The sequence below is a fragment of the Elephas maximus genome, chromosome 23 (assembly GCF_024166365.1).
Source record: "Elephas maximus indicus isolate mEleMax1 chromosome 23, mEleMax1 primary haplotype, whole genome shotgun sequence".
In the NCBI taxonomy this organism is placed as follows: Eukaryota; Metazoa; Chordata; class Mammalia; order Proboscidea; family Elephantidae; genus Elephas; species Elephas maximus.
Genome location: NC_064841.1, coordinates 8,478,216 through 8,505,104, shown reverse-complemented (window position 1 = coordinate 8,505,104; position 26,889 = coordinate 8,478,216). Strand labels below are relative to the sequence as shown.

Here is a 26,889-nt window from a genome sequence, read left to right as displayed (position 1 = left end):
TGTGAATTATAAGAAAGCAACTGGAATTTCTACTTTAGTTTCATCCCATTTTCTCCTATTTATTCCCCTATCCTAAGAGATTTTTTTCCCCCATCATATGTATTAGTTTCATTAAAAATGCTCCCGCATGAAAGCCTCATCATTTGACAGAACCTGGTAACTTGCATGGTGAGACAGGACATTATCCTAGGATCAGGTGGACCCCAGCTCCCCTTAAAGGATAAGACCTTGGATTTGAATGGAGTTGGATATATCTATCATGATTCTTGGATATAAGAACACTTGACATGCCTGTAATACCCTGAAGGCTCATTCCTGATAGGGTTGCATTTGTCAGGTTATTTGTCCTTTTGGCCAGGAGATAGAAGGAGACCACTGTCAGAAAGGGTATTCTTTGGCCTCTCGAAGCCACAGGACACCACCCCAAGAGATGAGTAGCAAACAGGTCACCTCATAGGTAGGACTAGCTGAAGAAAACACGGTGAAGGCTAACGTAGCTCTTGGTTCTGTCTACTGAGGTCTCTGAGCAAGACCTTTGGAATGTTCTTCTTTACTTCCTCCCCTCCTGCCTTATGAAGGCTCCTGTAAATTTTCTTAAATAATAGGCAGCTATCTGACTAGATGTTGGAAAAATTACACTAGAGACATCCTAGCCTCCAGAATTAAAAAGATGAAGCATATAATGCTGACCCCCCTCCAGCACCCTGCCAAATTAATTCAGGTTGAATTAAGCATGTCATGTAAAGAAATTAATTGAATTACAAAAAAGCCACATTTTGTGTAGGGTTGGTCAAATTTTAAACACAGTGAAATTTCATTGTAATAGATACGGATCTTTCCAAACACTTGTCCGTTGCAGAAAGAATGACCGCTTCATGAAATCAAATGCTCGTAAAACAACGGCCCCTCCTCAGTGTTCTGGTACACAGCTCGTGACCAGGGGTCCCTGGACTAGACTTGGACTTTCTAAAGACCAGACTTTGACGTTCTAAAGAAGTCTCATTTTATTTCCTAAAACCTTTTTAATGGGTGTATTTGGACAAAGATGTATTCAAGCCCCTGTCCACTTTTTATGTTGTACAGGCATTAAGTTGCTTTTTACATGTGGAAAAATTAGGCGGCATTTATTTTTCAACGCAGCTTTTAAAGCCTCTTTTTCCCCACCAGTGACAAATTTCAGCGCAAACAAATGGAGAATCATAATCAAAACAGCTCAGTGCTTATTTTCTGTAGGTTTCAGTAAAATATTTATAAACCAACCACAAGATATTTACACATCAACATAGTAAATTCACACCAGGACCACGAATTGAATCTTTTCCATTGTGTCTGCTCTGGGTGCCATGCTTGTAACAGAGAAGGTAGACACTAGGCAGGTGATAGAGCTAAAGAAAGAAAAAAAGAAGGTCCATTTTTGACTGAGGAATTCAGATACGCTAGCTGTTTACCATTGTATGGCCGATAGTTTTCTCTCAATGTTCATTGTTATTTGTTGGCAAAATAAAAGTGCCTTAAGTTAACAGTTTGTTTTGAGATCCATTAAAGAGATTAGTTACCAGTTCATAATGCATTTATTTACAAGTCTTTTTTTTTTTTTTTTTTTGCATGTCTGTTGTAAATCTAATATTGTAAATGTACTCAAATTCATTTACATGCCTCTGGCTGCCTTTGATTAAACTTCTTCCAAAAAATAAGCTCTGTCCAGATGCTGGCTTTGTTCATACAGTTTTTTTTTTTTTAACGGTCTCTGACGTCCGTCTGTCAGATTACTTGAACGTAAGTTGTTGTGTAATCGCTCCCCAGTGGGTTCCTGGCTATGCATTTGTAAATCCCTGAGTCCGAGGTCTGGGGATTCTGAATGATGATGGTACCCTGCGGGTGAGGCCACCCTTTACCTGCCGTGGAGAGCAGGGAGTGGTTGGGTGTCTCCCACGTGACTTCTGGCTTGGGGACACCCAAGGCCACGCAGTGGAGCCGCACGGCCACTCCTGTCCTCGTGAGGACGCTTCTGGGCGGGTGGTTTGTAATTCGGGGAGGGTAGGCTACAATCATCACGGGAACGGTGACCAGTGCGTGGCCAACACTGTTTTGAGCCTTACAAATGTAGTTTCCTCTGTTGTCAGCAGTTGCCGCTTTGATGACCAAGGTGCCATTATCGTGCAATATGTATTTTCCATGAGTTTGAGGCCTGTCTATTACATGACCATTTGGTAAAGTCCATCTGATGTTTGGTTTAGGGCTTCCATCAGACACACAATGCAACGATAGAGATTCTCCAGTGATGCCCCTCACCGTCCCTAGTGCGTAAGTAAGAATAACTGGCTTCTGGCCAATTTCCAATACAATTAATTTCTCAATGTAGCCAACATTATTCCTGGCTGCACAGCGATACTTCCCTGTATCCTCTCGAGCTGTTTTGGAAATGATGAAAGAACCATTGCTAGCGATCCGATACCGAGAAGTCCAGGGTCCACTGGAAAAGCGTGTGCCGTTTGGTAGAATCCAGATTATTTCTGGAGGTGGGTTTCCGTCAACAGAGCAATTCAGTGCTGTGGACCTTCCCAGCCGGGCAACTACTTTTTCATTAAATGGATTTCTGAATGTCGGTCTTCTCAGCATTTCCAGCACCTCCAACCTCACCACCAACACAGTCTCTCCCCCCTCATTCCGAGCCACGCATATGAAATCGGCCGAGTCGGAAAGCCTCACGTTCCTAATTTCCAAGGTCCCATTTTCATGGACTGTGATTCTGCTCCCATAGTATGGGGCGGTGAGGACAATGTTGTCTGGCATGATCCACGTGACTTGAGGAGCTGGCGTCCCCTCGGCTCTGCAGTCGAAGTGTTTCTTGGAATGCCTCACAGCAGTGACTCTCATAACAGTTCTGTTCGTGTACAGGCCATTGATTAACGGAGGTTTGGAGACAACATCCAGTTTGTACGTTTTAGTGTCATCCCCACTGGGATTTTGGGCGACACACACATAGTCCCCAGAATCCAGCCGCTTTACTTTGCTGATGGAGAGAGACCCATTGGCATGAAATGTGTACCTATTGTTGGAGAATGAGATCATGTCATTGGAAGGGAGCAACCAAAATATTCTTGGCTTGGGTTCCCCAATGACCTCACAGTCAAGGACGGCTGTGTCTCCAGCCTTGACTCTCGTGTAGGTCTTCGAAGCCTGCCTTATCCGTGGGGCAGCCGTTACGACAGTCAGGTGGACCTTCATCTCATCCTTCCCTAGGGTGTTCTGAGCATAGCAGGTATAATCTCCTTCCTCTGCAACCCCAACTTTGTTGAAGTATAAGGTTCCATTGTCAAAAAGGACGTACCTCCGGGTCCTGCGGCCGCTGTCATCTGCCTGCATTGCATTGTTAATCATTGTTCCATCGGGCAGACTCCAAGATATTTCAGGCACCGGGGAGCCAGAAGCCTTGCAATCGACTTGGAAATCTTTCCCGTGAAGCACTTGTTTTTTAAAATGCTGCTTGTGGTCAATTTTGGCAGGCTTCAGGCGTAGACTGACGTGCAAACGGATCAGGTCATCTCCCATTTTGTTTCTGGCAACACACAAGTAGTCGCCACCATCTTTTTCTGTTACGGATGCAATCAACAGTGATCCATTTGGGTAGACGTGGATTCGGCTGCCCATTCTAAGGTAAGAAGAGACCGATTTGAGTATGTAGCTGTTAGTCGGGGCGGGGGGAGGGGGGTCTTTATTTAAATAGTATTATCTTTATAGACATTGACATTGCAATGAAAATCAACATTAGCTGATTTGCTGTCTTTTAAGCCATTCAATGAAAGATGAAATTATCTGATTGAATAGGTATGATTTAGTACAAACAAGCAGTAATTCTCAGGTTAACCTCAAATGAGTCTCTTTTACAGAGAGTTTTTTTTTTTTCTTTAATCATTTTAATAGGGAAATTCTAGATATGTCGGATTCCTAGATGCCATGACTTCTTCGACCATTTCACGTATCAGATAAGCTGAATTTGTAGGTAACTTGGGATAGGTGCATACGGTTCTTATTTTAGTGCAAAAAAGGGAGCCCTGGTGGGGCAGTGGTTAAGAGCTACGGCTGCTAACCCAAAAGCCAGCAGTTCAAATTCACCAGCTGCTTCTTGGAAACCCTAGGGGGCAGTTCTACTCTGTCCTATGGAGTTGCTACGAGTCGGAATCGACTTGACGGCAATGGGTTTGTGCAAGAAAAAGCTGGAAGCTTTTTCAGTGATTTAAAAGCTGCAGGTGATTGTGAGAAAGACTGTGTTGCGAGTAGGGGTTGGTTCAGTCGTTTCAAAGTGAGGGCAAATTCAGGTAACATTAAAGGGCAAGTGTGAGTGAGTTGGGCGTTCATAACCAGGGACTGCCTGTACTTTTATTTAAAAGATGTTACTATATCATCAGGTTAGAAAAGAGTTCTACTTTGTTACAAAGTGCAGAGCACATTAGAAACTCGCTGCAGCGTCTGCCCTGTGCCTGCAGCTGTAAGATCACTTTAAAACCCCTGCATCAGCTTGAGCTGTGTGGGACGTTTTTCTCCCCTAGTGAACAGGCACTAAAAAACCAGTTGCCTTTGAGTGGACTTGAACTCATGGCAATCCCATGTGTGTCAGAGTAGAACTGTGCTCCATAGGGTTTTTAATTGGTGATTTTTTGGAAGTAGATTGTGGCATCCCTGGGTGGACTGGAATCCCAGTTAACAGCCAAGCACTCTAAATGGTTTGTGCCAACCACGAACTCTAGACACTATGCAGCCTGCCATTACCACATTTAGCCACCAGATGGCAGATCTTTATTGGTAAAAATATAGATCTTAAGACACACCAGTGGAAATTAAATTGACGCAAAAATGAACTCAAGGAAAACACATTGCTACAAATTTATCTGTATTTTTTTCTCTAATTTTTTGGCAGGGAGGTGAAACAGAGAAAAGTGTAGACTACCTTACATAGCATTCCTGCGAACAGTCAAACAGCCTCAAGTCAATTTTTATTCTCCAGTAACTTTATCATAAGAAGCATGGAAAGTATTGTTGTAACAAAGCATTCTGAAAGGGTGCTGGCGTTCTTTTCATTTTTTATCAAGTGTGAAACTTGACAGGAACTTCTCTGGCATGTAACCAAAACCGGTTGCCTTTTAATTGATTTGGATTCGTAGCAACCCCATAGGACGGAATAGAACTGCCCCATAGGGTTTCCAAGGAGCAGCTGGTGGGTTCCAACTCCAGCCTTTTGGTTAGCAGCCATAGCTCGCTATAGCTCTTAACCACTGTGCCACCAGGGCTCCTTCTGGCATATAAGTCAAGGTGAAATCATCACAATGGATGCATTTAATAAAAGGAACAAATTGCCAGGTGTTCTGCTTTCATCTTTAAATCTGAAGGTCCCCATCGTACAGATGAAGACTGATACTTACATGTAGTAGCCTGACTCTGGTCTGGTTCCGAAATCATGCCTTTTTCACTCTGCTTTTTACACGGCCATCTACCATTCTGTCCTAACGCTCTCCAGAAACACTGACTCTCAAACTTGGGTGCACATTAAAATCACCTCTGGAGTTTGAAGTAATACTGACGCCTGGGTCCCACTCCAGAATTGCTGATTTAACGGCCGTGGCATCTGGCCAAGGCATCAGGATTTTTAAAGTTTGCCAGGTGACTCTTACGTGCAGCCAAGTGTAGAGCTGCTGTTCTAAAGCTTGGGTCGTAATGCCGTTCCCCCGTTACCTGCACGGGGCCTTATTTAAGATTCGTATTTCCTGGTTTCACTTTCCAGGTATTTAAATTCTCTAGGTCTGGCCTGGGATCTGGGAATTCACTTGTTTAGCAGTCTCCCTCAGCTGATTTTTATGCATAATTAAGTTGGAGACCCAGTCTTCAAGTTTACCTGGAGGGCTCTTAACGAAGATTGCTTGTTGAAACACAGACAGTTTCTGACTCGAGGTCCCAGGCAGTGCTAATAATGCTACTGGTCGGTATTACAGTTTGAGAACCACTTAAGTTAGAGTGACCTTCCCCTGGAAATCTGGCACAACTGGAGGCTGTCATACAGTGAAAACCGCAAAAGCCAGAACCTGTATAAGACAGAAACCTGTCAGAGAAGGAAAACACAAATATCATCCCCTATAGGAGAGCGGTAACAGTAACACTGTACCCTGTCAAGGACGGGAAACTTAGCGAGACCTGGTGAAACAGCGCAGCCCCATCGGGTTCTGGCTCTCACGGGTTTCACTGCATATGAAATAGAAACAGAACTGTATGTGTGTATGACATACAAACAGAACTATACCTGTTTCTTTTCAAAAATTTACTTTTGAAAGTAGATTTCTTCCCTGAAGAAAAGAAATGAAATTCTTTTTAAAGGTTAATGCATAGGCAAGCAGCTGTGGTTTTCCAAAGCAGTGATTCTCAGGCTTTAATGTGCGTATGATTCACCTGGGGACCTTTTCCTCCTGCAGACTGGGGTACCGCAGGCGTGGGGTGGGGCCTGACTTCTGCACCTGGAACAAGCTCCCAGGTCATGATCGGCAAGATTCCTTTCTGTCGAGTCGACTCTGACTCAAAGTGATCCTACAGGACAGAGGAGAACTGCCTTGTGTGGTTTCTAAGGAGCGGCTGGTAGATTTGAACTGCCGACCTTTTGGTTAGCAGCCGAGCTCTTAACCACTGCGCCACCAGGGCTCCGAGCAAAAGCAGGATCCCAAAGGAGAGAGAACACAATTCTGTACTGAAACATAGGTCGCAGAAGTTAAACTGAAAGCAGCGGAGTTAGACTAGTCCTGCTCTCGGTCTGAGACCATTAAAAAACGTTGACAAGCAGATTTTAAGAAACTAAAAGGTTTTTTGGGGGGGGCGGGTGGGTGCATTGTGAAGTGGACTTGGATCCGCATATCTATGGTGAAAGCTTTTTTTTTTTTTTTAATTTTTAGAATCTAAATTCAAACTCCTAAAGCTAAGAAGAAAGAACAGTGAGGTCTTTTATTAGTACTGCAGTGGAAGTGCCCTTTTCTTCCAGGTGAGAGCCCACAAATAAAAATATTCCTGCCTTTTGCAGTAAGTTACTTCCAAAATAATTATTCAAGTAACATCTGTGAACTTATACACTCCCCCCTCTTCTACAACATGGACACATTTTCCTATGCTTTGTAAGTATTCCCCCAAAACAAAACATGAGCAACCTGCCTCATTTCCTGGCAGGATTTCCTTGAACACCTTGGTCAGGACTCATTCTGAGTATGAATAACGTGTTTCAGTGCACTTTCCAGACTCCCTTTGGACTAATTTTTTTCAGATGTCCCCTTAAATTTTTTCCTAACTTCCCGATCAAAGATTGACATTTTCTAAACTGGGCTTACGGTACAGGTTTCTGACCTTGTCTTTACAACCTAAATCTTGAACTTGTCACTTCCATCACAGGTGTGATGATGCCTCCTATGCTTTCTTGCACTGATTTCTGCGTGGGTGGTGAAAACTATTCATGTTACAGTAGAATGAGCAGTCTGTGTGAATGGGAATCGTACCTCTGACCTCTAAAATTTATTTTAAATGCATTAATTTCAGAAAATAGAATTGGCATTCAATATTAAGGAAATGCTTACAACTCCTTGAAGGCCAAGTAATGACATGCTTTATGATGAAATTAAATACAATAACCAATAAAGCTTTGAAAACATTTGATGCCAGCCGTGGATAGGTGCCTTAGAGTATAGCCAACATAAGTGTGTGATCTCTAAAGTTCACGTTTCCTAATGGCAATTTTTATTTTAGATCTAAGTAAAGTCAATTTCAGTCAGGTAATTTTGATGACTTGTTCTTATTTGAAAAACCCAGAAATTAACATTTACTTTTGAATAAAAGATCACAAGGGGAATTTAACTACATGCGACAGCAACTCGTTTTAACAATAAAATGTCTACTCTTCAACTTTCAGTACGAGTATAAATTCTTATCTGTTATGTATAACTTTTCCTGCATGGGTATTTTCTACTAATGAATAAACAAATATATAAAGTGGAAATGCCCATCCTCATCTTTTTTTTCCTGGTATTTTATGGAAAATCAGTGCTTTTATAAAGTCATGCAGATGTCAAAATTGGTAACTCTTATGAGCTAAAACTGGAGTCTCCGGATGGTACAAATGGTTAGCGCACTCAGCTGCTAACTGAAAGGTTGGAACTTCGAGTCCCTCCACCCAGAGGCACCTTGGAAGAAAGGCCTGGTGATCCACTTGTGAAAAACCAGCCACTGGAAACCTTATGGGGCGCAGTACTACTCTGACACACAGGGGGTCACAATGAGTCCATCGATTCGACAGCAACTGTTTTTTTGTGTGTGTTTTTTTTTTTAAGGAGCTATAATTATTGTTTTTAAAAGGTTGTATCTATGCAGAAAAAAACAATTGCTGTCAAGTCAGTGCCAACTCATAGCAACCCTATAGGATGGAGTAGAACTGCCCCATCAGGTTTCCAAGGAGTGGCTGGTGGATTTGAACTGCTGACCTTTTGGTTAGCAGCTGTAGCTCTTAACCACTGTGCCACGAAAACCACCCATAAAATGAGTATTCATTTGTCTCTTAATAGCCTATTAGAGAACATGTGTATGTGTCTATACGTGTCAATTAAGGTGGTGGAGGTCCTGAATACATTTAGCCATGTGAAGGTCTTAGTGTTGTTACTGTCATGAAGGGCTTTGTAGTTTTATGGAGAAAGAATTTATATTTTGATATAAATTCTGAAATTAAAGTTTAAAGTGTTGAATAGGAAACTCTAAGGAATGAAATAATGGAGGCTGTCTTCCCAGAGCCCTGACTGCATTACAACAATTCCCCACTCTGTTTTGGGTAGAGAGAATAAGTACATTTACAGTTACCATTTTAAAACAGCCCTAAGTATGGAGGCAAATGAGACTTTTATCCTGCTTTTAGTTCTATAAACTCAATAAGAAGTTAACCCTTCATCATGAAAAAAAAAAAAAAAAAAAAAAAAAGCTTGGTTTTTACACTCCAGGTAATACCAGAAGGGTTGGCTCTCTTTGGAAAGAGCTGCCTTTATGTCCAGAATCTGTGGGCCCTGTGAAACTGCTGCTAGCCTCAGTGTATTGCTTTTTCCATTTCAGAAGTTGTACAGCTAAACAGATAAAGAATATAACCAACACAAAAACAAGAGTTTACCTGTGCCACTGGCCTACGACAGCCTTGGACGGTAACCTCCACATTATTTTAGGCTTGGGTTCTCCAGTAGCTGAGCAGTTCAGCAGTAACTTGTCCCCAAAATTTACCTCCTTCCATTCCTGGGATGCAGCTTCTATCCTGGGAACAGTCTCTTGCTCTTTCACCGTAAGTATTACCACCCTTCTGTCTGAGCCGGTGGAGCTGGTGGCAATGCACTCGTAAGTGCCCCTGTCTGAAGAGGCTACGTTTCTAATAAACAGCGTTCCATTTGAAGATAAGAACAACTTGGAATTGATAAACTGCAGGGGTTTCACTTCAGTGCCATTAGAGAGGACCCAGTGAACACTGGGCTGAGGAGTTCCTTCAGCAGTACAGGGTAGTCTCAAACTTTCACCCCATGTCCCTACAAGGACTTGCCGTTTTTGTTCTAAAATAATAGGTGGGGCTGCAATGACTTGTATTTTAACAAGCAGTGAGTCCTGGCCAGCTGGGTTGCTGGCCATGCATCTGTAAAAGCCGCGGTCATAAACACTGAGATTGTGGATCACCAATGTTCCGTCAGATTTCACCAGGGCCTGGCTGTTGCCTTTCGATGATTCTAAGACCACTGTTCGGTTTGCCAGAATCCAGGAAATCACAGGGCTTGGCCTACCTTCAGCTCTGCACTTTAATTCCACAGTGCTTCCGGAATGAACTGTGATCTCTTTGGTCCGTCTCTCCAGCATCCTGGGGGGATAGGAAACCACAGACAAAGTGACATGAAGGTAGTCGGTGCCAAAAGGATTGGATGCTGTGCACAGGTACTGTCCGCGGTCCTGAATGTCCACCCTTTGAATGGACAGTGTACCATTGGGGAGCACCTGGAAGCTGCTATTCTGTTTCCTTTTAGACAAATCAAGTCCTGATAAGAAGAAAGAAATGTATAGTCATAAGCCATCCAAGTTTAGTTAAACATAACTTTTTCAAGTGGTGATCTCCAGAAGAAAGCTATCTTTTTGTTAGGCTGCTGAGAATAAATATATTTAAAAACAAAATTCGGACCCTAGTCCTTAGATTACTAAAAGTTTTAATTCACATACAGGGAGTCCCCAGGTTACCAACAAATTCCATTCCTAAGTCTGTCTTTTAAGTCAAATTTGTAGGTAAAGTTGAAACTAGTACATATGGTTCTTATTTAGCATCTGTCACGTGTTTGTCTTAGTATGTAGTATGTATTTTACCTCTCTGTGCACCCTGGTGGTGCAGTGGTTAAGAGCTACGGCTGCTAATCAAAAGGTCAGCAGTTCCAATCCATCAGGCACTCCTTGGAAACCCTATGGGGCAGCTCTGCTTTGTCCTATAGGGTTGCTATGAGTCAGAATCAACTCGTCGGCAAAGGGTTTAGTTTGTCTGATGCATATAAAACATCTAAGAAACACTTCGAATGTTTTCATGGACGTCACAGAGTAGTGCCTGTGTCCATTATTGTATCAAATTTTTAATACAATAGGCTTTATGGCAGTCCGCTCTTAAATGTGGGGTGTAACTCGGGGCTTGCTTGTACTTAAAATTTAAAAGCCGGATGCACCAACACAATGATCATTTTCTTTTTCAAACATACTGCTTTGGGTCTGCTTTCAAAGCATTTAAAAAAATGTTCTTAATTAATATATGTTGTAAAACATTTTAATGGGCAAAACATGCCACTGTCAAATGAGAATGTGAACAGTTTCTGTATCTTGGGAGAAATTTGAAATCGGTGTTGATTCTTTGAAATGTGTGACCCGGAAACATAACACAATCTTTTCCTTGTTTTATGGCTAAAGAAGACTCAATAAAAACGAAACCATTTCAAATACCTGAGGAGACTCTGGTCCAGTGGATGGTGGGCAGGGGGTTTCCAACAGCCTCACAGGGAAGAAAGGCATCTGAGTTAGCAGGAACAGTGAAACTTGCAGCTTTCCCTCCGACTATTCTGGGCTTTTCAAACATATTCCTAGACAGCGAGTCAAAGGGAAGAAGGAATTCAGAAGTGCTTGTTTTTTTAACGTGTGTCTTCTCGAAGCCACTCTTGTCTGCAGTCTTCTGTCCATCCCAGTTTGATGCAGGAGTGGTGACCTCTGGTAAGTCTAGAGTGGTCAACACGCTTACTACTGGCTCTTTGCCTTCTTCAGCAATTTCTGGGTATGACTTGGGCCCAAATTGGTTTGCTGACCAGGGAGAGGGAGTCAGTTTAGAACTCTGTGGTTTCACTGTGCTCAGTGCTGCCGTAGGGGTAGAATGTAACTCATTAGAGTAGATGAAGTGGGTGGTTCTGATTGTCAGCGTGGCATTCGGGTGAACCTTGGGAGACATTGGAATCTCTGTTGCTTCCTGGTGTGAATTAGCGTCATGCCTTGAGGACTCAGATGGCTTGACCATTGCATTTGCCGTCATCCTGAAAATGGGGGTGGCTACATCATCAGTAACTGCACTTTGAGTAAAGGGAGGGGTGGGAATTGGCACTGGAGTGGCAGGACTGCTCAGGAACGGTGGCACGGTTGGTTGTCTAATGACCATTTCCCTGGTTGTGGTCCTCCGGTGTTGTCTGCTAGACGAAGTTATTTCAGGAGCCCTTGTGCTTTTCAAAGTCTGTGTATTCTCCTGGGGGCATTCTTCAGTTACGTCTGTCTGATGAGGAACTCTTGAAGAGAGACCAGTTGTGCTTGAGATTCCTTTTGGATTTTCCAGGGGAGAATGAGCAACAGCAGAGCCACTGGACTTGGTTGAAGCTTCGACTGTGGTTAGAAGAGCAGGTGCCATAGCAGTCAATGTGGTGAAGCCAGAACTCTGTCCTAAAGAAATGATTGGGTCACTTCTGTTCTTCTGGGACTCCTTTGGTCTTTGTCCTTTTTGTGGCCCAGGTCTGGCTGCTTGGATTTCACTGATAATGACAGATGCGGAGGCAGTAGGAGGAGCTGTCAGTGTGGCCGTTCTCATTGGTAGGAAGTTTGTTGGATGTGATTCTTTGCTTGCAATACCAGCAACTGTAGGGTTCAGGGTTGGGAAGGTTTGCGCCTTCATCACAGGGAGACTTGTAGGACTGTGCACTTCTGTGGTATTGTGAGCTGTAGCCAGTGTTTCCGATGGAATTTGCATCACCCTTGAGGAGAGTGTTGTTAAATGGAAGGGGGAAACTTTATCTGTGGGTAAAGCAGGAGGTATTTTTGGAAACACTGTGGCTGTGCTTTTTTGTGAACCAAATTTATGCAGATTCCTTATCCTTTCCTTTTGGACATAGTTATTTGCAAAGAGGTGATGCCAGGGGATTTTCTTTCTTGAAAATCTTGTACTGGCTGTAGTACTAGGCTTGGTGATGGGGTCTGGAAGTGGTGATATAATCAATGAATCTCTTTTCGTTTCACGGGTGCTGGGCACATTTGGGTAATCAGTATTCATTAAATGAGTTTGTTCCATATATATGGATGTTGGGGCATGGGTCCTGACTGCACCAGTTGGTGTCACTTGGATACTTTCAGCACTGAAATATTTTATCGTGGGTGTTGTTTTTTCAGTGTGTACATTGGGTTTGTTGTCAGGTAGCAATGACGGCTTCTGGAGCAGTGTTGTAGAGTCTTCTGATGTGGCTGTGGTGATATCAGCTTGGGGGAGGGTAACCGGGGAAGAGCTTGGAAGAGACGGCGCTGCTGTAGGGGGGACGAGCCTCTCTCTGGGAGAACAGGATAGACACATCACACCGCGCTCTGTGGCTGCAAAGGGAGTAGTGCTGTCTTCAGGGGAACCTCGGACTGTTGGTCTCACAAAGCCAGGTCTGTGCTGTCCAAGAATTGGAGTTCTATATGGGCTGATAATTCGCCCCCTGCCCCAAATCTTCCTCCGCCTCCCAAACCGTCTGGAGAGTGCGGTGTTAGCTGCACTATTTCTAGGAATCTGTACCTGAGAGCTGGCAGCAGCGTACGGATCCGTAGGGAGCGTAGAGGTGCTGAGTGTTTGAGGAGTGTGAGAGTAGATGTGATTGCTCCTGGGTTCACTGACCGCTGTCCCAGATGTCTGCTGGCCGTTTGTTGTATTGACTGACACTAAGAACACATCAACTTTGCTGTTAGCACTGTGAAGCATTTTAATATTGAGATCACTGATCATAGTCCCCACTGTTATTGGGGGCGCACTTGGGAAATGCTCTCTTCTTCTCCCCGTCTGGTCTGTGTCCTGAAGTTCAGTTGCTCCAGATAGTAGAGGAAAGATGGTGGGTGAATTTTGGTTGGATGTGTCTTGCATCCTGGTTGACGTGGCTGGATTTACATTCATGGACACGCCTGTAGTTTTAACTGCAGTATAGAGGCTGAAATTGATAGGTTTTTCAGGTGGTAGTATTTGTGGACTCAAAATTGGGGAGACTTCGGTGCCAGAAGTTATTATATCCATCACAGGGCTATTGGATATTGTTCTGGAATTAGCAGTAACTGTCCTTACCGGAACATTTGAAGCTGTAGTTGCCAGAGCCGTAAATTCCTCACCTGAAGGAAGCAGACCTGAGCCTTCTGCTTCCTCACCGGGTAGTTTCAGGAGTTGGGTTACTGGTGGAGTTGGCTGTGCTGTGGCATTGTCTCGTTTCTCTGGGGCAGCATTCTTTTTAGCTTTCTCCAAAAGCACTGCCCAGTGTTGGGGGTCAATTCTCCTAGCAGAGGGAGGAAACTGCCTCCTATGCTCCCTGAAACGTCGGTTTGTTGAATCTCCACGTCGCCGGTGCGCTAACTCCCGATAGTTGTGCGTCTTACTTGTGCTCGATACTTGTTTTCCCACCTCAGCCTCCATCAGAGCAGATGTAGGGAGGTGTACAGTTGGTGGCTCCTTGGGCTGAGCAATGGGATTGGGTTCATCAAGTCCGGAGCCATCTGCTTCTCCATCGTGCTCCCCTGGCCTTTGTCCTTTTATTTTCACTGAAACTTGGAAAATCAAAAGATCAACCCCTGCTGGGTTGGCTGCTACACAACGATAATGCCCTTGGTCTTTTTGGGTGGCCTGTAATATTCTTAATGTGCCATTGTTAAGAATTTGCTTGTCTCTTGAGGACTGATAGAGCACAGTGTTTCTGGGAAGAACCCAGCTAACAGAGGCATCTGGGATACCAGTAGAATGACACGGAAGGTCAAGTGTTTCACCGATGAAAACTGTGCGATGAGCCCCATTTTCATGGTGGGCTTCTACAGAAGGCTCCACCACAGTTATCCTGTAGGTGAGAAGATCCGCATCGTCATAATTGGTGCTTATGCAGTGGTACACACCTGTGTCAAAACTATCAGCCATCTGGAGTTCCAGTTTCCCACTTTTGTCTATTAGGATCCGTCCATCCTCACTAACATAAGGAGCTCTCACTTTACTCCCATCGGCTAGAAGCCACTCCAAATGCGGAGCGGGGTCTCCTTGGGCTGGGCAGTCCAGTTCAATGGTCCCACCAACCAAAACAGTGCGTTCCAGCTTAGTATTGTTATCCCTTGAAATCATGGTCCATTTGTGTTTCACTGGCCTCATCTCTGTCCTCGGTAAAGTGACTTGAGCATCACTTGAGTAGTGGATATGCAGTGTACTGAGTGTGGTAGCAGTTCTGTTTAATTGCAAGGAAATTTGGTTCTGCATTAACCAAGAGGGGTCTGTTCTGAGATCAGCCTCTATGTTGGTGAAAATGTCTTCAGGCTTAGAAACCACCTGTTTATATTTGTAACAGAGTTGTGGTGTTTCAGTGACCAAATGGCTCCTTTCTAGTATCAGAGGAGAATCACTGTACAAAGCTAGAACTTGCCACAGTGGCCGAATGTGGGTGTAATCTATGTTGCATACTAGAGATGTAGAAAATGACAGGTTTAACATGATGTAGTCATTTTCTTCAACGAATGCAATGGATGATGTCCTCGAGGGCTTCTGGATACTGCAGACCACATTAGCTTCATTTCTAGACTGGTCTGTCATATTCAAGGTGAGGGAGCCAAAGGGTGCCATGAAATCTTGGGGAGAGATGAAGGCAGAACCACTGTCTTCCAGAATGTTCAGGCTCTTAAGTTTCAGGGATGAGTCAATAGTTGGCTTGGTACATAGGAAAGCTGCAGCCGGGACCATGCCAAAGGGCTTGCCTTTGGAGGCCCTGGGGTTCCTGCAAAGTGGGCATTGCTGAAGGCTGGAGGAACTTCTGTCTCTTTTGCATTTGATTACATCTAGGAAAAAGCACAATTGTATTGTTACCAGTTGTAGCTTCTACATGAATTAACATTTGAACTTTTTGAAGAAATAGCTTTTGCTAGAATTTGAAACAACAGTTTAGAAATTTTCGTGTTTAATAGAAATTTTTTCACATTTTTTTGTCTTTCAGTTGATTTCTAAAAAAAAAATTGTGTGTATATCTTGCTACAATATTCTAAAAAAAAAATTGACTCTATATCTTGCCACAGTATAATATCCATTTAAAAAAAAAAAGTTACCGTTGAGATGAGACTCATGGCAATCCAATGTGTCAGAGCAGAACTGTGCTCCATAGGGTTTTCAGTGGCTGATGTTTTTTTAAGAAGTAGATCACCAGACCTCACTTCTGAGGTGCCTCTGAGTAGACTGGAAACTCCAATCTTTTGGTTAGCAGCCGAGCACGTCAGCCATTTGCACTACCCAGGGACTAGTTTGAGAATCCACTCTATGGCAGCTAGTTAATAATATCCAGAGGCACAAGGATTTGGTCTGTCTTGTTCACTACTATATTTCCCATGCCTAGAAAGTACCTCGTATATATTTGGAATTCAGTAAATATTACTTGAATGAATAGTTTCGTTTGCTAGGGTAACAAAATGATACGCTTATGTTTGTCGCTTTTCATTAACGTAGGTCTAGTTCGATTTCTTCATTTTGTTTTAAGACAATCACGAAACTTCACTCTCCTTTGAAAGATAACCTGTTTGATAAATGCTCATTTACAAGTCCTTGAGTATCATTTTTAAAACCCCACATTTATTTCCATGATCTTGAAAGCTAATTATTTTTGTAAAGTGGATGATAATTGCATACACATTTAACAGGATCACGTTCTAGTGTATCATAATCACACAGCCAAAATATGTAGTCTTCCATCTTGTTAACCATAACGTTGCAATGTTAAAGTAATTGATATTGTCTTGAATGTCTGTGTGATTTTCAAAGATAGGATTAACTTCCTATGCTCTTTGTATTATTCTTTAAAATGTAGATGCTTTCATGCTTGCAGTGACATTGCCATGATAAATTCCTATTTAGTTTATTTCCTTTTTTGGTGATCAGCCCAGGTGGGTGAAACAAACAAAACAAAAATTGATACAATAAATATTTGCAAAGTTACTGTAAAGTAAGGCTGAAAAAAAAGGAAATCAGGAATTCCTTTAGCTTTCACGGCTACAGTGTTTGACTCACTCATTCGTCCTTCCAATACCTTTGAGCCTGATCTGTATCAAGCTCCATGACACCATCTGAATTCCCACAGAATTTACAGTTTCCTGAGCGAGACAGGCAATTACAAGCTCTGTAGTTAAGGGAATCACCAGGACAGGTGCCCAGCTCAGACTTTGGGGACAGAGAGCATAGAAAACTTCCAGGAGGAGAAAAATGTCCTGGTTAAAATTCTGAAAGATAGCACTGGAAGAGAGGGAGTGGAATCTGTTTTTGTTTTGTTTTGCTTTTGTGTTTTATTACATCCAGGGGAAATCATAATTGAATTATGCAACTCAGTTGGTTTTATGGAATGCCTGTTATGTGACTGGTGTATTCTCATTCTCCAGTCTTCAGAACGACCTGCTGAAGTAAGGCACCGTTTCCCCTTTTTACACATAAGGGAAGCAGCTATGAGGGGTTTCCAACACAAGCTGACACAGACAACATGTGGCAAAGCCCAGCCTGTCTGATTACAGAGTCTGTGATACTGTGCCCTGTGCCTCATTGGGGTTACTTTTGAGTGTGAATAAGCAGTTTTAAGGGGAGCGCTGGGCATTACAGTGGAGGGGCTGCATATGTTAAGACCCACAGGCGTGAACAAGGGATTCCAGGGAAGGGAAGGTGGCGAGGTGAAGTAATCAAGGCTCGTACTGTGAAGACCCTTATGTACCACATAGCAGAGCTTGGGTCATTTTATCCTCCTGGTGGGCTGAAGTCACTCAAAGGTTTTAAACAGGAATCGACTGGTCAGATTTGCATTTGAGATGGATCACTCTGGACGCAGTATGGAGAAAAGTTAGGGTGAAGGACGAGATGGACACAGCAGTGGCATCAATAGGGGTGCAGGGATGCAGACCAGATCGGGTGACAGTCAGAGGGGGTGACACCAAAATGACTGTCTATAAAATTTTTGTGCAGTGTTTCAGCAGAAGTTTATTATTTTCTATGAAAATATCTGTGTAGTTATAACAATAAAAACAGTTTTCGTAAGCTCAGCTTACATGTATCAATACACTTACAAGGCTAAGACTCCATGCTAATTTACTTTTTGAACTTTCTTAGGCGCTCCGGTTAGAGCTGTCATGATTCCCGAATTACGACGATGCTTCAAATCATGTGATTTCGTCTACACTCACTACGAGCACTGCTGTTGTTTTCATTGCTGCTGGTACTTCATAGTCGCTGACTTTGTCAAGTTTTCTGGTGTTTTAGCTACAGTGTTGTGGTAATTGGCATGAGGGGGTGACACCGTGAGTAACCTCATGGGGTGACGCCAACTGTAGTGATGCCGCTGGGACACAAGAGTTGTAAAAGTCAGGATGCTGTTGCTACAATTCAGTCAAGATGGCTTGGGCTGGTCTAGGTTGGTAGCAAGAGGAATGGAGAGAAACGGATGCAGAGCTAAAGCATCAGGCAGATACAATCAACAGGAGGTAAGGATTAGTTGAATATGGAGAGTAACTGAGAGCGAGAGTCAAGGAAGACTCGGGTTTATGACTTTGGTAACGGGATGACTGATGGCACCATTGACTGAGAGGCTTACTGGAGGAGGGCCAGGTTTGATGAGGAGAGGACAACCATGGTGTCCGAACAACGGGGCAGCCCGCTGACGGTCTGGCATTCTGGTGAAGTCATAAACGTACAAGTCTTATAGCACTGGGACCAGCCTAAATCCTTCCAAATCATAGAAGCTCCTCTTTCAGGTATTTGGATGTCACATATCTGGTCATTTTAAAATAATTGCTGTCATAAGCCTATTTAAAATGCTGGTCAGCAAGATACTTAATAAAATGTATAGAGTTTTTTTTTTTATAGAGTTTTACCTTATACAAAACGCATCCTGGGATTTTTTGTGCTATCCAAGCAGTAACTCCCATATCGTGCAACGGATACAACATTTAAGAGAAGCATAGTATTTGTGTTGTTGTTAGCTGCCATTGAGTCAACCTCCAATTCAGGGCAACCCCACGCACAATGGAACTAAACTCTGCCCAGCCTGGTGCCACCTTGTGATCAACGAGGGACTGGACCATTGTGATCCACGGGGTTTTCACTGGCTGATCTTCAGAGGTAGATCACCATTCCCTTCTTCCTAGTCTGCCTTCATCTGGAAGCTCTGCTAAAACTTGTTCAGCATCACAGCAACACACAAGCCTTCAGTGACAGACAGGTGGTGGCTGTGCGTGAGACGCACGGGCCGGGAATCAAACCTAGGTCTCCAGCACAGAAGATGAGAATTCCAGGACTGAACCACTATTGCCCTCCTAGTACTTTTCAGAAGATCTCATTTGCTGGAGTGGCTGGACAGGGTCACACCATTGTCCCAACGCAAGTCCTCTCAACAATGAAGAAAGTCTCTCTGACCAAGGATCCAAACTCACTGTGTACCTCTCAGCATTCTTAACTTCAGCAAATGTTATAGTCTAGACTTATGCAGAGGAGGAGCCCTGGTGGCACAGTGGTTAAGAGCTTGGCTGCTAAACAAAAGGTCAGGAGTTCAAATCCACCAGCCACCCATTTCCCTCATAAGAATGTAAGCTCCACAAAAGCAAGGACCTTAATCTGTTTTGTTCATTTTTGGATCCCCAGGCTCTCCAGGCTCCTGGCACATTGTTGGTTTACACTGAGTGTTGGCTGAATGGATCCTGTGCTATTCATGGCACTTCCGCTTTTCCTGTCAAAGCACATTTCACACTCTTTTCTTGCCTGTTCACTTATCTGTAACCCACTGAGTGCTTGATTAGAGCAGAGTTGGTGCTCTTGATATTCCCAGCACTAGCACAGGACCTGGGATGGAGCTACAGAAAACAAGACGTACTGACATTCAGTATTGGCTGAATGACTGAAAGGGGACGAGGAGAGGGAAGAGTTTCATTGCTCATGGTGATTCAGTGAAGAGTAACACACACATTTCCCTGTTTGCTCAAAAGCCAGGACATACGACTGAATAGTCGACCCAAAACAATGGATGATTATCTCACTAATAAATAAAGAGCACTCATTATCACTGAATTATTCTATAGACTTGGTTTTCCCCTACAGGTAAATTACCTCGGCCTGTCCACTTACTGCTAAACACCTTCAGGTAGGTTTCCTCAATTTTGTTAAGACAAAGAAATAAACAGTACAGATACCTGGCTTCTCCTGTATCCAGTCAGACAACCACTGTAAATGGCAGTCACAGGTCCATGGGTTTCCATGGAGATAAAGGCTTTCCAGATCAGGCATGTAGGAGACCATCTCTTGAGGGAGGGAGGTCAGGAAGTTGTCAGACAAGTACAAGTACTTAATGAAAGATGTTTTAAATATCTGGAGGTAGCGCAGAGAGACAAATGTATCTGGATGGAGTTTAGTCAGCTGATTTCCTTCCAAATGCACCAGTCGGAGAGAGCTGAGTCCATAAAAAACCTCTGGGTTTATAAACTCAATATTGTTGTGGTCCATATGCAACCGTGTCAAGCTCCTGAGGCCATAAAAAGTATCCTTCTGAAGTCTTCGGACTTTGTTATAGCTCATTTTTAAGACCTAAGAAGGAAAAGAAGCACACATTAATGTTGTCAAGGGAATTTTCACGAAAGGGAAGGTGTATCATGATAAAACATATGTTGAGATAGCCCAATACTATGTGTGTGCCTTGTTTGGATCCTAATGCATACAAATCAGCTGCAAAATAAATATAAGACTATCAGGAAAATTAGAACACTCATGAACATTTGATGTTATTAAGGAATTGTTATATTTTTAAGATATAATAATGGTTTGACGCTTATTTTTAAAAGGTTTCTTTACTTTGAGATGTCTGTGGAAGTACTTACAGGTAAAACATTATGATACCTTGAGTTTATTTCAAAACAATCCAGTAGAGTGCAAAAGTGGTGGATGAGGTACAGCTGTGATCAGATCTGTCAGGTGTTAATAACTATTGAAACTGGGTGACAGTACTTCCAGGTTCATTATACCATTCTCTCTGCTTTTATAGGTGGCTCAAAATTTCCATAATGCAAATATTTTTAAGTATCTTAATATTTCAAGTACATTTAAGGCTCCTCATCCATTCATAAAAAAATAATGCATATTGATTTTTTTTCACATTTATGAAAGTTTTATTGAGATATAATTCACATGCCATAAAACTTGCCCTTTAAAGTATACAATTCAGTGGTTTTTGGTATATTCACATTGTCATGCAACTATTACCACTGCCTATTTTTAGGGAATTTTCATCATCCCAAAATAAAAGCCCATACCAGTTAGCAGTCATCCTCCTCTCCTGCAAGTCCTAGGCAACCACCGATCTACTTTCTGTTTCTATGGATTTGCCTATTCTAGATATTTCATGTAAATGTAATTATACAATATGTGGCCTTTTTTTGCTGGATTCTTTGCCTCAACATAATATTTTCAAGATCTGTTTATGACTGAGTGGCAGTGTGAGAGCAAGTCCTTTCTCTGATGTGGGCTGGCAAGTGCTGGGTGGTCAGGGTCCCTCCACAACACTTGTGGGACCATGTGGTCTTTCTGGGTTGGTGCCAGCAGTTAGTGCATCCACTGGAGAGCAGGACAGGATGTCTCCGTAGCCACCGGGAGGAAGTGCTACCCAAATGGATGAGATAGGATCTCTGTGCATGCATGAACTGGCGTCTCAGTAGGTGAAGCAAGACAGGAAATAGATAAGTAAATAAACGGAAACATTTTTAAAATTGTAAACCATATTGATTTATTGAAAGCTAACTTTGAGCTAAGAAAACTGTTTTAGGAGCCACAGTGGATTCCCAGGTGAACGTGGCTATTAGCTGCTTTTAAATACTACATTTTAAAGATTTAGTAATCCCTGGGAATTACTAGCTGTCGATAGGAAGAAAAGAAAGGTCCCTCAGGATTTTCCTGTTATTCTAATTTCCACATACTATTGCATTAAAAAAAAAGTTTTTTTGATGTCTGCCCCGAAGTTTCTGGTTGTTTGTCTTCAGATGCCATGGGAATGGGCAGCTTTTGGAGGTACATCTCACAGGTGCCACCTCACCTCCTTAACTTCCCTTCCCTCTCCAGGTCTCACCTGCAAGGCCTGCAGATCCGAGAAGGTCTTACCAGGAATTGTGTGAATACCATTACTGTGTAACATCAGTAACTCCAGCTTATTCAGGCCAGAAAAGTCCGTTTCTCTCAACCTGGCCAAGCTGTTGTACCTGAAATGGAAATGTCATTCTAGGCATAAGTTTGCCGGCCAACTAAAGTTCAAACGTCTAAGCACACGTACAACCATCTCTCTTGTTCTACCTGTACTCTAAGGAGATAATCTCCATCTCTATGCGTGAACTCTGATTGAAATCCTTCAGATGCCACAGAAGGTCGACCTTCTAGCCGGTCCTTGCCGCCTCAGCTACCATCACCCCATTCACGTTCCTGGAACATAACATACTTCTCCTCATTTTCATACATTTATGTGTATACTGTTTCTTCGGGTTGGAATGCCTTTAACCTCATCCCTCTCTATTTGTGAACACTGTTAAAACCCAGCCCATTCCTCTATGCTGTTTTCTTCCCCTTCCTTCTACGAGGTGGAATACATCATTATAAAGCACTAGTTAAGAAACCTAGACTCTGAAGCCAGGTGGCTTGGATAGGATTACAAGCTCGGGTATTTAGTATTTGTGCAACGCTTGGTAAGATCGGTAGTCTTCTATGCTCACTTTCCTCATGTATGAAAGGCAGATAATAATAGGTCCTACTCCAAAGGGGTTAGGAGGACCAAGCGAATGAAGACATGTAGACTGCTTAGCCCAATGCCAGCATAGAGTAAGCATACAATTAACATTTGTGGCGCAGTGGTTAAGAGCTTGGCTGCAAGCCAAAAGGTTGGCAGTGGAATCCACCAGCCACTTCTTGGATACCCTATAGGGCAATTCTACTTTGTCCTACAGGGTCGTTATGAGTCCAGATCCCCCTGATGGCAAAGGGTTTGGTTTGGGTTTTTGGTATTATTGTTAGTGATTGTTCCCAAGGCACTTTGTATGCTCCATTACAGTTATTATTAAATTGCACTGATCGTATATTTGTTTCCTTCAAGTATAGCTCTGAGAAGTGAATAACGTATCTTGTTCATTGCTGTATCTCCAGTGCCAGCCATTGGGCTGGGCACATAGTAGGTGCCCAATAATTGTCAAATAAATGATGTTAAACCTGACTACATGTGTGTTCACACCCACACATGTTTTTAATGAGCCTTTAAAATACAGTCACCTTTTGACAGACATTTTAGAGGAAAAGCGATTAATGCCTTAAATTCAGGATGCATTTTTATAAGCATTTTAAATAAGTTTGTACTGAAAAAAGTCGAAGGGCCTTTAAAAAGGAGTTAGACGTCTCATGCATATCTTTTATGCATTTGAGGGCACTTCCAGTTGCTCTGACATGTCTCACAGATACATCTTAACCCTGATTGTTAACAGGGCCTATATTATTTTCCTGCAAACACATAACCAGAATGAAATTTTTCTACAGTCATGGGCCTACCAAACTACTAAGAGTCCCTTCAGGTTCTAGAAGAACTTTCTCCTACTAAAAATGTATCAGGAAAAAACATTCTGAGTGCTCCCACAAGCTTAAGATTCTCATTTCATAAGAGAAATACTGCTAAAACCGCAGTGGTTAACCGCCCCAAGCCACAAGGGTTTTGTGGACAAGTCACCAGTGTGATCAGACCCCCTGGGAGAAGGGACAAGGGCCCCACGCACCCGAAATTGATGCGTTCCACGTGGGGCGGGATGCCATCTGGGATGGAGGTCAGGTACCGAAACGTGCAGTGCACCTCTGTAGGCAAGTAACAGGCACAGCGGCGTGGACAGGCTCTGCCGCCGGGGGTGGCCACCAGGCAGATGGCAGCCAAGGAGACCAGCCAGCAAGCCATTCCTCTTCCTTTCATCTTCATCCTGAAACAGCATCACACCTTGAAATTATAAACGTGGTTTGAGCACAGGTCCCAGCACCATCACAAACAGCAACCCGGGGCATCTGGGAAACCTACCTTATGGGTCATAAGGGACCAATTTCATTCACAACACTTATGGCAAAGCTTATTTCTAACAAAACCGTAGTGTGTGCTGGCCTCCCATGGAGCTTGGTGATCAACTGGACTATTTACTGTTGTGAAGAATTCTTCACAGCTTCTCACTTGCTAAGGAGAAGCAGCAATCCCTGTTAGGGTTCATTAGAAAGGGAGGCTGGAGACCCTAATGAAGATATTGTGACAATTGAAACATGTAAGGGTTGGTTTCTTGTTCTTACATTAGTTCTTTTAGACTAACTTTAAAAACACTGATGATAAAAGCAATACATGGCTTATTGTAGAAAATCTGGAAGCTGCAAATAAGTCAAAAACAAGAAAAATTATTCTTGACCCCACCACTCAGATATAACCATTGACATTTTGCTCTATTCCTTCCAGCCTCGTGTGTGTCTGTGTATATGATGTACATATATATGGTAATTCTGAAACACCTTTTTATCATTTAATGTATAATGTGTTTTCCATTTTATTAAACAGTCTTCAAAAACATTTAATGTAAGGCTGAATAAATCTATTTCCAATGTGTCCTTAAGTCTTTGCCAAAAAAGACACATTGGACACTTTACTGCCAAATAATGACCACAAGCAACAAAAACTGATCAGCTGAGGGACTCAAGCCTTGGACCTGCCTGCAGAGGCCACACTGCCCCTTGCAGGCACGACGACATCTGCTTCTGCTCTGCCTCTTTCCCCCTCCAGCCTCCCCTCAGGACAGGGGAGCAAAACCAGGGAAGAAATATGCTCAGCTTGTCAGAAAAATACTGTTACCCACATGTGCGACAAGCCCAGGGATCCAAACCTAATTCTTTCCTGCAACTCAGAACATGCAAGCGTTGCACTAAAATTTTATTAAGTTTTTCTCAGGAAAAAAACGACCGTAATTTATCCACCTCAGTGCACCCTGGAATAGGATTACTTCTTTTGCATTCTACCAGTGACATTCTTTTGCTGTAAGCTACACGAGAAATAACACAGATGCTTCATTGTGTGCATCTTCATACAGATACAGAGCTGATAGTTATTAGAAAACTTCGCCCAAATTAAAATTTAAATAAAGGATTAGTCACTCAGCCACTATGTCATTGTAACCACTTGGTTACAGTGAAACTTTAAGTAAGCTTTCTGTAATTGGAAACAGCATTTCTACTTATTAGATAAGTAAAGAAAGGAAGAGCAGGACAAAAGTCATATTTTTGTTCAGCTAGAAAATAGATGTCCTGGGTGCGCCCACATGGGAGTTATTTAAAAGAGCATCAAAAGTATAAGAGAACATTTCAGTAGTGGCGTCCCACAGTCCTTAAACCTGGAAAATGCATAGAGTAAAATAGATAGGAGTTGACAATACCTGAGCTCTTCTTTCCTGGTCCTGAATCCTCTTCTGAAGTAAGCAGAGGCAGAAAACCTTCCCAGAAAATGGAAATCTGCATCCAAATCTGAGTGAGAAGTCCTCTCTTCCTCAAGTGAGCAAGTGGCTTGTCTTTCTGGCTTGCAGGTCAGGAGGAAAAGTCTTCAAAGAGACCCGGAGGCCCCTCCAAAACTTCAGAGGACTCCGTGCCCAAGTTATCAAGTTGTTCCTTTATTGCTGTCGTCGTCGTTAGAGAAACGAAAGACGACGTGGAGGCTTTTTAATTTCTGTTTCCCCACAACAGTGTGCTTTAGCTCTTCTTAAAGTTGTCATTTAAATATAACTCTCACTCCAATTTGTCCCCCATCCAAGGAGTTACTCCCCAAGCTATCTTTTTTGGGACAAGTCTCTGGAATAGGGTGCCCACATTAAGGGTCTCCGCTTACTGATTGCCTTTCGGCTCACTGCGTCTTTGCCTGACACGAGTCACCGAGGGAGGGACTACCGTATTTGCACGGGTGCGGCGCCCTCGCCCTCGCCCCTCGCCCGCGCGCCTCCCCACCCGCACGGGCGCTCAGCCCTCGCACCCTGCTCGCCGGCGCGGGCTCTGCGGCGGGACCCGCTCCATTCCCACGCCAGCCTCGCCGCCGGCCGCGGGTCCCGGCCTCTTCCCAGGACAGGACTGGCCGAGCCGCTCACCCCTGCGCCCTGCTGACCAATGGGCTCGCGTCGCCCGCCGCGTCCCAGCGCAGCCGGGCCGCACCGGGCAGAGCCCAGGATGGAGGGCGTTGACCTCTGTGCGTGGGGACTTGGCCGGGCCCCACTGCGCACGGTAATAAACGACCCCCAAGCGCCCCTTTATTTTTGCGTGGGGTCGCGCGGGCGCCTATCCTCCTTCAGCCTCGTTTCCTAATTCCCAGGAATTCCTCCAGGGATGCCCGGACTGGTGGGCACAGCAGTTGCAGCGGCGGCACGTTCATTTCCTCCTTGGCCTCCTCTACCTGTCGACAGGTCGACTTTTGGTTTTAAGGGTTTGCGTTGGAACCTTCATGAGCACCACGAGGTGGCTTCGATTCTATGACTCCCCAAAGTTCGGTGTTTTCAGACTGAGAGTTAACGATGCTGAGTTATGATACCTGCAGCTTGAATTTTCTCTTTGGCCCCAATTAAATGCTGGTTTAAATTAAATGCTGGTTTAACCCCGATTTAAATGCCGGTGTTTCTGCTTCGATTGTGCTCCTCTCCCTCATGTCTAACCCCACGGGCTAGGGGCAGAGCTGTTTGTGAAGCACCTCTGGCCACTCGGACAAGAATTCATGATTACTGCAATTTTAGACAGGGTTCCCAATATTTTGATTCATAAACACTGGATTAATGCACCAAAAATTACTTTGTTTCCCATTCCTGAAGCCAACTCTTCAAAGCTTAGACTGGACTACTGTAAGACATAAGGAAACCCTGGTGGTGTAGTGGTTAAGTGCCATGGCTGCTAACCAAAAGCTTGGCAGTTCAAATTCACCAGGCGCTCCTTGGAGACTCTATAGGGCAGTTCTACTCTGTTCTATAGGGTCACTATGAGTTGGAATCCACTCGATGGCAATCTGGTTTTCTGTTTCTTTTTTTAATAAAACATAAAGTGATCCGGGGGAATAGTGTGCTTCCTGACTGAAGTAGATACGTGAGACTAAATGGGCAGCTCCTGTCTAGAGGTGAGATGAGAAGGCAGAAGGGGACAGGAGCTGGCTGAATGGACACTGGGAAACACAGGGTGGAAAGGAGGAGTGTGCTGTCACATTGTAGGGAGAGCAACTGGGGTCACATAACAATGTGTGCATAAGTTTTTGCATGAGAATTTCACTTGAATTGTAAACTTTCCCTTAAAGT

General features: G+C 43.5%; 1 protein-coding gene across 4 annotated transcripts; it reads right to left on the bottom strand.

Moving 5' to 3' along the window:
• Nucleotides 1-694: 694 nt before the first annotated feature.
• Nucleotides 695-25,708, bottom strand: IGSF10 (immunoglobulin superfamily member 10). 4 transcript variants are annotated; one of them, XM_049867824.1, is made up of 7 exons: nt 25,006-25,708; nt 23,329-23,523; nt 21,651-21,780; nt 19,729-20,119; nt 11,011-15,360; nt 9,173-10,073; nt 695-3,652 (listed from the first exon to the last, which is right to left on the bottom strand). In XM_049867824.1, the coding sequence occupies exons 2-7, from the start codon at nt 23,520-23,522 to the stop codon at nt 1,762-1,764; spliced, it is 7,857 nt and encodes a 2,618-aa protein (XP_049723781.1). In that variant the 5' UTR covers nt 23,523; nt 25,006-25,708; the 3' UTR covers nt 695-1,761. The 4 variants fall into 4 exon arrangements, with proteins under 4 accessions (XP_049723781.1, XP_049723782.1, XP_049723783.1 ...); XM_049867825.1 differs by lacking the exons at nt 21,651-21,780; nt 25,006-25,708 and having other exon boundaries at nt 23,329-23,409; XM_049867826.1 differs by lacking the exons at nt 19,729-20,119; nt 21,651-21,780; nt 23,329-23,523; nt 25,006-25,708 and having other exon boundaries at nt 9,173-9,898; nt 11,011-11,097.
• Nucleotides 25,709-26,889: the final 1,181 nt, after the last annotated feature.

Excerpts from the sequence above, each read along its gene's own strand:
- IGSF10 (XM_049867824.1), bottom strand. The coding sequence starts at position 23,522 with ATGAAGATGAAAGGAAGAGGAATGGCTTGCTGGCTGGTCTCCTTGGCT. Across the intron at positions 10,074-11,010 it reads CTGGACCAGAGTCTCCTCAG|GACTTGATTTGTCTAAAAGG; the intron begins GTATTTGAAATG and ends TCTTCTTATCAG. Across the intron at positions 3,653-9,172 it reads GTCGTAGGCCAGTGGCACAG|AATGGGCAGCCGAATCCACG; the intron begins GTAAACTCTTGT and ends TTCTTACCTTAG.